At 40.8% G+C, this 12237-nt stretch overlaps 1 protein-coding gene across 1 annotated transcript in view; it reads right to left on the bottom strand.

The window, feature by feature from the left end:
- FNDC1 (fibronectin type III domain containing 1) overlaps nucleotides 1-12237 on the bottom strand; it is a 129139-nt gene that overhangs the window by 46432 nt on the left and 70470 nt on the right. The window contains exons 9-11 of the mRNA XM_030556675.1: nucleotides 10851-10969; nucleotides 8244-8355; nucleotides 3694-4059 (exon numbers count right to left, since the gene is read on the bottom strand). Of these exons, the coding sequence (XP_030412535.1) occupies nucleotides 3694-4059; nucleotides 8244-8355; nucleotides 10851-10969 (597 nt within the window). The remainder of the gene's footprint in view (nucleotides 1-3693; nucleotides 4060-8243; nucleotides 8356-10850; nucleotides 10970-12237) is intronic.

Genomic DNA, 12237 nt, shown 5'->3' with positions numbered 1-12237 from the left:
TGCTTACTTCAGATCTAAATTTGGCAATGTCATTAGCTTGTATTGCTAAAACAGAGATACAATGACAAGCAAGATCATTGCTTTATATTTAATGCGGGGAAAAAAAAGTTCTGTATGGCCCTGTACTTTATTCACTTAGAGCCAGGTCGATCTTTCTCCAGCTCCTAGGAGTAACATGCTATTTTTCTTGCTTGACAATCTATATCTGCTCCTTGTGTGTCTTCCAGTTATATCTTCCTACTTTACTGACAAAAACAAAATTTTACTATGGTTAGAACACTGCAGAGGCAACAGAGCTATAAGGAGTGAGACGGTTTCGATCTCTGTTTACAATACACTCATATTCAAAAAAATGACAAAAGAGAGCAAGCGAGAACTAACAGCTATGAGAGGCACTGTTGATTAGTGGATACAGCTCTAGACTGGGACCCAAAAGACCTGGGTTCTGTTTCTGGTTCTTCCACTGACCTGCTGGGTGATCTTGAGGAAATGATGTCAGCTCTCTGGGCCTTGATTTCCCCATCTGTAAAATGGTGATATGTATACTGATCTCCTTTGTAAAGCACTTTGAAACCTATGGCTGTAAAGCACTATATAAGAGCTGGGCCAAGAGATGGGCCAAGCTCTCAAACTCCGCTCAGAGCAAGAAAAAGGTTGAGTCCAGATCTGCACTTTGCAGCTAAGATCCATCTCTGCTATTTACAGATGGACCCAGCAGCCTGCAATTGGTAAAGCAATGTGACACAGTGACAGAAGTCAATGGAGTCACACTGATTCACACCAGCTGGGAATCTAGCCTGCAGATTTTATAGTCTAGACTCCATAAAGCACTTGCTTCCCATGGACAGATGACGGTAACTGATAGATATACAAAATTAATGTGTAGTGTGGAAACGGTAAGCAACCCCCAACATCTGTTGGCACAGTGCAGTGTTCATCGCGAATATCTGCATCCTTCCACCATAGCACTGAGAGACGTGATTGAAGAGTTAGACAAGCTAATCATGTTAAAGAGGGAATTTATACATATTATGTATAATCAACTGAAGAGGGGTCATCTACAGAACAGTTGCAACTCAAGTGATAAGGCATGTCATTGGGCACATAGTCTAGGGAAACCAAGATAATAGGTTCATATGGATTAAAGTGCTAAAGATTATAGTAGGAACAGTGACAATATAAAAAGGCCACCTATTTGCTCAATAGTTCTGCCCCCATTGCTGCTTTCAAGCACATCTGCCACTTTAGTGAGAAAAACAAGTTTTTATTCCTACTGGCAGGACAATGCAGAGGAAATACAGCTACAGAAAAGCCAGATGGTTTATATTCTGCTCCATGAACTAGCAACAAAATTGTCAGCTAACTTCTAAGGACTCAGTGCTATGCCTACTGAGGTCAATGGAATTTTGTGTCATTTACTTGAGTGGAAGATGAAGCAGGCCATAAACACAGAATATTAGTTGATAGCTTATGATGAGGCCAGGAGCAGAAAGAACCCAGACTGACTTTCGTATCCCAAATTGAGGCCTCAACCAATTCAGCAGAGCAATGTTACATATGCCTAACTTTTAGCACATAACGAGTTCCATTGAAAATCAAAGTTCTCACATGCCTAAGGCTAGTCATGAGGTTAGGTTCTTCACTGAATTGGGGCCTGAGCTTGCAAGGTTGGCCATTAGCTTGTAACCTGAGCACATGTGATATGGAAATGACTGAGGCCACGTCCAGACTACCCGCCGTATCGGCGGGTTAAAATCGATTGCTCGGGGATCGATATATCACGTCTAATCTAGACGCGATATATCGATCCCCGAGCTCACTTATATCGATTTCGGAACTCCATCAACCCCAACGGAGTTCCAGAATCGACACAGAGAGCCGCAAACATCGATCCCGTGCCATCTGGACGGGTGAGTAATCCGATCTTAGATATTCGACTTCAGCTACGTTATTCACGTAGCTGAAGTTGCGTATCTAAGATTGATTTCCCCCCCTAGTCTGGACCAGCCCTGAGAGAGAATAAAATCACAGCCCTGCAATCTCTTTTCTGGTGAGGACAGTACTTTAAAGCTCAGAGCACTACTCTTTCAGCCTTTAAAGATGAAGCTGTTTGTTCAGAAGCCAAAGACCTAAGATATTGGCCAGAAGAGTGACTGTTTAGTTACTTTAACTTATACAGCGCCGCACAGCCATCTGGAAAGGGGGCAGCTCCATGGAACTAAATCAAGGCTGTGAGTCAAAGCCCAAGGAAGTCAATGGGATCAGGCCCCAGTAGCTAGCTGATAACAAGTATTCATTTTTATGAGAGCTCAATAATGATTTGTGATGTGATAAGCCTTGGAGATTCTTTACAAGTATGTGCTGTTTCAGAGCGCAGTGAAATACTGAAACATTCCTCTTGCCTTTGTCAGATGGCAAACACCTCAAGTTTTCTCTTCCACAATCAATTGTCACTGGCAAGCTCGGAAGATCGTTTTTAAAAAACAAAGGTTTTGTTTTAAATTTTTGTAACTGTGCTGTACAGCCACACATACTGTGACTCAGTGACAGGGAGTAACAAGGATGCCAACTGGCAGAGGGCACAAGAGTTACATAGGGTTTTATAGGGATCCCCTGGGTCAGATTTATCCATCACAGTTCAATAAAGGATGGCATGTGATATCTCTACCAAGAGCCAGTAACCCACTGGTCATCATAGTCATTGGAAAATGTATGTATGGACAATATTTAAGGAGTTATGTGTCTATACCGAAAATTATATTCTTAAGGTCTTGGTGTTAAAGCAGGTCACCAGGAGGTGACATATCTCAGAAATGTTCCTTTCAGGTAGGAGGTAGCAGACACCTATCTTCCTGTCTGGTCATATGTGTTCTGTGTATGGTATGCTTCACAATGTAGGCCTATTTGCATACTTAGCCAGGGGCTAAATAATAGATGGCAAAATCTACAAGAGAGGAAATTTACAAGATGAAACTAACACCAGGGGCTGGGGGCATTATGTTTCTGAACAACAAATAAAGAATTGCTCTGGCATATCTTGGGATGGAAGGCATATCTTTGCATAGGAGGAAATCTAGCAGCATGTGTCTCTCATGAAAGGAGGGCCAAAGCTAAGCCTGGCTGTAAAACACTGCAAGGATCTGAGGTGAGCAATACTCTACAAAGCAGGAGAGTATCTTGTGAATTATGGCTAGGCTGTAAAATACATATAAAATAAAATCAAAACATGCAAACATTTGTTTCCAGTAATTCTACTTGCTACAACTTAAATCTCTGTCCTATGCCAAATAAATGTATATTTGATTTCACTATAAACATCTCAGTGCTGTGTGTTAAGATGACTGATGATCTGGGGTAGAACTGGTAAGGTGCCTCAACTGGTAAGCTTTGGAAGCAGCAAATCTGTGAACATGATGAGTGTCCAGCAGACCAGGGGCTGGACACTCCAGGGAGACTCTTGGAGGGCTCAGGAGTTGGAGTGTGCTTGCTGCTAAGCTGTAGAGAGACAGCGGGGTCTGTGACGCCTTGAAGGAAGTGCTTGTGTTGCCCATGGCTGGAGGAGTTGGGGAGATGACCCATGGCAGGCACACACAGGACTTGGTCACACTATGGACAGGTGGTAACAAAGTGTCTCACAATCTTGGCTACCCCAGGAAACATCATACCTACTATTTGAGCTTATATTATTGTTACCTTCTGCAGTGCATTCAAGCAGGCCACCAGGCCCTATTACCAGCTTGCCCTCCTCATCATACTGAGCATCAGTGCCTGGGGGACATGTAGGTAGTGGTTTCTCTGTCGGAAGCTCAGTAGTCGTTGGTTCAGGAGTGGTGGTTGTGATGGTAGTTGTGGTTGTAGTTGCAGTTGTGGTTGTTGGGGGAATTGTGGTCATAGTTGTTGAAGAAGTTGTTGTTTTTTTAATCATTTCAAGACCAATCAGTGGTTTCCCTCCAAGGCTTACTACTGGTTTATCTTGTGCACTTGCTAGAGGTTTACTAAATCGCCCATGTCCAAACAAGGGTAATCCATCAGGACTCACTACTGGAGCACCACCAGCATCTACAAGAGAAGAACAAAACAAAAATATCTAATTGCAGATTCTCTGTGTTTTTAAATCATGGTATTTAGCATCAGCAGATTTCCATTTAGGAACCCAAAAGTCCCATACCCTAAGGAAATAGAGAAATGATGCAGGAGGACCTCATGCAAACCACAGTGTCATCTATTTTTATTAGCTGTTCTCTGAACAGCTGGATTCCCAAGAGTGTATCAGAACTAGTGAAGAGAGGTATAGTAAATCCTGACTTAAAATAGGTAAATCCTGCTGGCTGGAATGCTGAGGATACATCCCTTTCCGTGACTGATTCAGCAGCACATAACAGCACACAGAAGGGGTTTCATATATCCATTTCATTCATGTGCAAAGATTACATTTACTTTTCATCTTAGGTAGGTGAAAACATACATGTAAAAGGATTCATACCCTGATCCCTAATGTTATACACTAGATGCAAGGTTAAAAAAAAAAAAGATACTCTGTTAGGATGCTGCAAAGAGAGAGAAAAGGCCTGTCTTAAGTTATGGATACAACAGATGTTCTCTGTAACTGTGTTTCATCTGCGTGTACTACATATGAGTCCATGAGACTTATTTAGATGGAGTCATATGTAATCACTAGTTATTTCACATATATCCCCCAGTTATTTTTTATTATTTCCTATTAATTTTAAAGAGAAAGCCACAAACTATGCTGTGGATAAATTGAGGGAAAATAGTTATTTATATCTATGTACATAAACAGCAAGATATCCACATATATCATACATTGTACTGGCTATTCACACAGTCCACATAGACATGACTGAACTGACTTCATGCGCATTTGGACTGCATAGGAATGCAGGATTAGTTTCTAAGGACCAGATCCTCAAAGGTTGATTTCAATGGGAGTTAGGTCCTAAATACCTTAAGAATCTGGGCCTAAGTGCATATCGGCCTGATTCTGTGAGATATTAAATGCTTCCTGGTGGTGCCAGATGCCCTCAACTTCTAATTACTTCATGGTCATTGAGGACTCCATGTAAGAAGTATGCCTTGACTTTCTGTAAATACATGTGTTGGTACAGATGCTCTGGATGCCCCCCTCAAAGATCTGGGTACGTCCATACATGAGGTACATGTCACCTCATGAGGAGGGCATTTTTTTTCTGCTCACGCTTCTGATTTCCCTAAGGAGATGCCATGTCCCTCTATCTGTTCTGATTGCTGTTTCCAGCAATACCACCTGCTCATATGCCATATTAACAGAAATGACATTTCAGCATGGAGGATCTGTGAGTAAAAGGGGAGAATACCTGCTGACACATAGATTTGGATCCAGCCTCTCTCATTTCAAACTATAATCTAAAAGCAAATCCAAATCCAAGATAGGATCCTACTGCTAAGATTTTCTTCCTCTCCATTTCTAACAAGAAGCCATACCATGGAATCCTTCTCAAGTGTGAAAATTAGCAATGTGAGCAAACTGGAGAGCAGAGGAAGGAGAATACTGCAGAATAGTATTCAAAGTCATTCATGCAGATTCCAAGTAGCTTGCTTAGTTTGAAGATATATAGCCATATGCTAGAGATTTACTGATGAAAAGTGCAAGATGAGGGTTACGTATTATTATTAGATTTTGCTGCTCCATGAACATTTGAGCAATGGAGTTTCTGGGAAAGTTGTTCACCAAGGATGATAGCCACCCCTGTACAGAGAGGTCAGCACAAGGCCTTGCATTACTTAAGGCCTCCTTGTTAACTTCACTCCAGGTGAACTCCAGTATTCGTATTCATATCCTGGAAGGCTCATCCTTCATGTAGAAAGTCCTCACATCCGTCATAATACAATGTGACTTAAAGGACCAATCACTCATCACGAATATCAAACAGTACAACAACCAAGAGCCAAAGACATAGATAAAGCAACCCATGGGATGGAATATACACCTCTACCCCGATATAACGCTGTCCTCAGGAGCCAAAATATCTTACCATGTTATAGGTGAAACTGCATTATATTGAACTTGCTTTGATCTGCCAGAGCGTGCAGCCTCGCCTCCCCCCGGAGCGCTGCTTTACCACGTTATATCCAAATTCATGTTATATCGGGTCACATTATATTGGGGTAGAGGTGTATTTGCAAAAAGTCTTCATCAAACAATTAGGAATAATAACTACATTAGCTAAAATCAAAATTTATTCATGGATAATTCCCAAACAAAAATAAGGGCTAAACTCCCTGGATAAACTGTTCACTACAAATAGTTTGTCCGGCTCTATTGAAGAGAACTACAGAAACTGAAGAGACACACATTTTTACAGTGCTTCTAGCTCTGAGCAAAAGTTAAAACAATATTTTTAAAAATTACACAAAAATGACAAGTTGAAGCCTTATAAGGAAACACCCTTAAAATACTCGACATCCCAGTGAACAGATTTTTGGTTTAAAAAAAAACTACTACGGCCACAGGGAAGTATATTTGAGGGGTCTGAACTGTGGAACTCATTGCTACATGAAGTTGTTGAGGCAAAAAATCTTAATAAGATGCAAAAAAGGACTGGACATTTATATGTATAACAAGAACATTCAGAGTTGTCATAGATAATGGGATCAAAAATTAAAAATTAAATATATTAAACCTTGTGTTTCAGGGTTTAAAATGATCTCCAACTATTAGAAATCAGGATGAGAGCTAATTGGGGGTGGAGCAGATTATCCCACATTTATCTCTGAAGTGTCTGGTGCTGATTGTTGTCAAAGACAGGACACTGGACTAGATGCACCTTTGGGTCTTATCCAATATTGCAAACCTCTACATTTCTTTGTTTTATTCTCAGCTCTGTTCAAAGGGGATGCTGTCATGATTGATGTATTTTTAAGAATCCACACATTATTACTGGCAGAAAGCTGGGATTTTTCTTCCCCCAGTAAATGTCAGCCACAGGAAGACTAAGTGTCCCTTTAGCAAATGACCTACCACTTTAAAATATCCACTTCACGGAAGAAGTCAGCAATCATTTCAAATGTCCATCTCGGAGTTAGTTTTGTGGCTAGATCATAAGCTGATGCATTTCATGGGCCAAATTTTGTCTGGCAACATGAAGCCAGAGGGCTAAATCCTCTGCTGCTGTGGCTGGCAACCAATCAGGGAAGCAGAAGGGATGGGTTTAGGGTGACTGGATGTCCTGATATTTGGGTTTTTTTCTTATATAGGCTCCTATTACTCCCCACCCCGTCCCGATTTTTCACACTTCCTATCTGGTCACCCTAAATGGGTTGTCAAGTAGTGAGTCATGGCTCTCTGATTCTCTGCCTCAGGCCCAGGAGCAGAGATGCAGATTCCACTCATCTTGTATCCAATTTCGCCTCCTCCAAGATGTCACAGAACCCCATTCTATTGCACATTTACAGGTGCAATTACAAAGAGATAAAGGGGGATGTGGCCACAGGGAAAGCAGCCTTGGTTTGCTGTATAGTCATGAGTGACAGCCCCCAACGAGCAATTGTTCCTATACAAAACCACCCATGCAAATTATCCCTGTTCCCAGCAGGAACAGCTGTGCCAGGAGGTTGCTCTCCGGCTGAACAGAGGAGCAGGTTAACACTGTGTGTACAGTATATTTCACACTCATCCCTAATTATAGATTGACAAGAATATAATTGTAAGCTCTTCAGGGCAAGGACTGCACCTATCTTTGTGTTTGTCCAGTATCTGTTAAAACAGGGCCCTAATCCTGGTCAAAGTCCCTGGGAATGATTATAATATAAATATTAAGGTCCCCACTGAACTTATGTTCAATGCCCTGTATGAGGAAGGGTGGTGTGTAGCTGAGCTCCTCCTGGAAGAGCCTGGACTAGGAATTATCATCTTCCTTGCTGCTCCGTGTAGGAATTAACTTAATGCAGGCCTTTTTGGGGCTCAGGTTACTTCCTCTCATACTGGCTCAGCTCTGATCAGGTTGAGAGTAAACTCTCCCTGCCCACCTACTTGGGGGAGGAAGACACCACTGGGTGTAATACCATGGCCTCTTCACACTCATGCAGCGAAGAGGATATTCCCCTTATTGCCTTGTGCTGCCATATTAAACTGGGCTACAATCCGTCCCTAAATAAAATCAATATGCCACTTCTGCCATATTTGCTAGAATTTTGCACCATGGATATGAAAACTATATTTCTTTAGGAAGAAAGTCTGTCCTTACCAACAATAGTGCGTCCATCTCCTCCTAGTTTCACTCGGAGGGGGTTTCCTTGGGAATCTTGGAGGTATCTTCCTTCAGCATTTAACACTAGCCCTCTGTCGAGATCTACAATCTAAAAAGCAGCGATAGAAATACTGAAACTCACCTGACATGAAAAAATGTGAAATTAAATTTTACCATATTAGTAACAGCAGGAAAGAGAGAAGTTTGGAGTTACATTTTCAGAAGTGCCTGAATCACTTAGGGAGAGATTTTCAAAAGAACAAATGGCAGTTAAGTCCCTAACTATTAATTGTGCCTTTGAAAATCACCTCGTTAGGAGCCGAAGTCCATAGGTCTCCAAAATTATTGAAGCACTTTTGAAAATGGTATTTAGGCTTGTAAGTGACTTGGGCCCAAGTTTATAAAGGTATTTAGGTGTTGCTTAGCTCAGCATTGTAATGCATAAATAATTTAGGAGCCTAAATAGCATTTTCAAAGGGACTTTAGGCCCTTTGAAGCCAAAATCCCATAGACAATCAATGGTAGTTAGATTCCTAAGTGCATAAATCACCTTTGAAAACAAGTGTTAGGCTTCTAAATCACTTAGACATTGAAATGCTGAGTGCAACAATGCCCTAAAGACCTTTAAAAACCCAGGCTGTAGGCACTTTTAAAAATTTTACTCACCCTTTAATTTTAATTGTTTCCAAAAATGATTTCATATGTTTACAAAAGGAAAAAGGTTTAGATGCAACAAGCCAGACATTATGGAAGACGGGTGCTAAGTGTCAGATCAAAATAGTTTAAATTTTTTAAATGCCCGTGTGCATGTTTTTCACACTATCTTGAAAATGTCTTCCTCAACAGGCATTTGAATATGTTCATCTAATACACACTAAGAATGCTAAAATGCCATATGATATTTATTTATTCTGTGCTGTTATTCAGGTTGCAGGGTACCTTACTCTTTGAGCATCCCCATTGATTGCAATGGGACTATTTGAGGAGTGAGGCACGAATCAGTGTGGGCCAGAAATAAAAATTCCTTCCATACATAGGCTGGTTATCAACATGGTAGGTGGGATTTGCCCTGAACAGCAGATTTTAGAAGGAATTTAGGCACATAAAGATGACTAATAGTATGTTGGGAACTATGAGGAAAGGGATCGAAAGCAAGACAGAAAATATTATAACGTCCACCCCTTCAATACTGTGTCCAGTTCTGGTTGCCTCCATCTCAAAAAGGATATAGAGAACTGGAAATGGTTCAGAGAAGGGCAACAAAGATGATCAAGGCTATGGAATGGCTTCCATATGAGGAGAGATTAGGGTTATTCAGCTTGGGAAAGAGATGACTGGGGGGTGGGGAGGGAAGGGGAATATAATAGAGGTTATAAAATCATGAATGGTGTGGGAGAAGTGACTAGAGGAGTGTTATTTACCTTTTCACACAGTACAAAAACCAGGGGCCACCTGATGAAATTAATAGGCAGCATGCTTAATACAAATAAGTACTTTTTCGTAAAATACGTAACTAACCAGTGGAGCTTATTTTCATGGGATGGTGTGAAGACCAAAACTATAACTGGGTTCAAAAAAGAACTGGATAAGTTCCTGGAGGATAGGTCCATCAATTATCAGAGGGATAGCCATGTTAGTCTGGATCTAAAAAGTGACAAAGAGTCCTGCGGCACCTTATAGACTAACCGAAGTATTGGAGCGTGCTATAAGGTGCTACAGGACTCTGTCGCTTTTTACAGGTCCATCAACAGCTATTGGCCAAGATGGTATGGAAGGCAACCCCAAGCTTGGGGCGATCCTAAACCTCCTACTACCGGAAGCTGGGAATGAAAGACAGGGATGGATCACTCGATAATTGCTCTGTACTGTACACTCCTCCTGAAGCTCTAGTTCAGGCCACTGTCGGAGACAGAATACTGAGCAAGATGGACCATGGTCTGACCCAGTATGGCAGCTCTTACATTCTTATATTGAAAGAGACACCTAGCGGAATTTTCAAAAATGCCTTGGCACTTAACTCCCATTGAAATCAATGGAAATTAGATACCTAAGTGCTTCTTAAAAACCTACAAGATGTCTATCTTTATGTGCCCGAATACCTTTAAAAATCTGGTGCTGAGGGCTTGTCTGCATAGGAATGCTATTCCACAATAAGATAGAGTTTGAGTTTAAAGCACTATAGCAGCTATTCTGCAGTAACTGCCTGTGTGGATACTCTTATTCTGGAATAAGAATGTCCACATAGGCAGCTATAATGGAATAGCTGTTACGGAATAGTTATTTCAGAATAGCTGTGCTGGTCAATTTCCCCATGTAAAGAAGAGCTAAGTTTGACATAACTGAAAAGCACTTAATTGAAGTCAGTGGAGTTTATGCTGCTAAATTACATAAGTGCTTTTGAAAATTCAACTCCTTAAGCCCTAAATCAGCTATTTAAATCACACAACAATAAATACATTATTTTTATTCATAGAGTCATCAATTTTAAGGCCAGAAGGGATCCTCAGTCTGATCTCATTTTATATTCTTTTTGGTGAAGAGCACCATTCCTTTTTTAAAAAAATAAGTCAAAGCATCTTGAATTTGCAAAGAAGGTCACCCTACCCACTTTGTTCCTTGAGGACCATTGATTATTCTTTGTCCACTTAGTTTTCCATTATTACCAGGTAGTATTTTCCCATTCATATTTGTTTTTGTTGTAAGATTGGGCCTACCATTACTACCTGAAATAGAGAAAACAATATATTCAGTATTCTTAACAAGCATGTGCACAGAACCAAACCACACTTTACAACATGAACAAATACAATGGTCATTACAAACTGTGCTTAATTATTTACACATAAAGGGATATGTCCAGTACATAATCAATCATCATCATCACGTTCCTATTACACCTCTGGCGTTTAGGGCAGTGACAAAGCTCTTCTACTCCTGTCTGTTTCTCGCAACTCTTTCAATGGTTCCCCAGCTCTGCCCCAGGTTTTTCAGCTTGGTTTCCACAGCTCTTTGCCATGTTATTTTCGGTCAGCCTTGTTTTCACTTGCCTTCAGGTGTCCATCTTATTGCTATGCTGATGATGGAATCAATTTATGTACTGATTCCAGTAAATAAAGCTGGGTTTAAAATAAACTAAATATAAAGGGTTTGATTCACCACTACACTCTGGCTACTGTGCACTGCTCTGTTGATGCAAAGAAGATGTAAACCTGGCCTAACTGGCTGCTTAAACCGGATTTATGGCTGCTTTGTGTCATGTTATGACTGCCTTGCACCATTTCAGTATCAGTAAACCAGGCCCAGAACCGATTAAAACTAGGAAATTCAAAATTAAAGCTGAAACCCAAACCATTATAATGATTACAGACATTTATAAGGCACCCATCACCACAGTGCTTGTATGCCTTCTCCATAATTTACAGTAGATCAAGAAATTACATAGCACTCAAATTAGAGAGTGTATATCCTCAGTGAACCTACAGCACCCAGACCAATTTACCTGAAAAGTTTAGAACAAAGGGATTACCAGCCATGGAACTATCTGCTGAAGGATTCCAGTATCTATTGTTAGGGGATCTCATCTTGCATCACACTGTAAGAAAGGTCTAGCTTGGCTCTTGATGATTTTCTGGTGGGAACAAATTCAAAAACCCCGAGAACACCTTGGCACCACACTTGCAATTTTTACCCTACGGACTGACTGCTTTTGGCAGGAATGCTTCAGCTAATGCTGTAACGGGGAAAGTGTCTCTGAAATAAATAGCAGCCACATGAACGCCCTGCTAAAGAAAGGACCAAATATGTTGCAATATGTCAGCTCAGCGGGTTTCACATTAAGAATGTATTTTCATTCTGGAGTTTTTAGCCTTCCATTGGTTCAGACTAGAAAATTAGGGGTTTGTTTTAGATATACATAGCAGACCCAGTCTTGCTCCCATGGAAGTTAATGGGAGGTTTGCTATTGACTCAAGAAGCCTGGATCAAAACCTTA

Source organism: Gopherus evgoodei, chromosome 3, assembly GCF_007399415.2.
Source record: "Gopherus evgoodei ecotype Sinaloan lineage chromosome 3, rGopEvg1_v1.p, whole genome shotgun sequence".
Taxonomy (NCBI): domain Eukaryota; kingdom Metazoa; phylum Chordata; order Testudines; family Testudinidae; genus Gopherus; species Gopherus evgoodei.
Note: the sequence above shows the minus strand (reverse complement) of the source record. Positions and strands in the feature narration are given on the sequence as shown.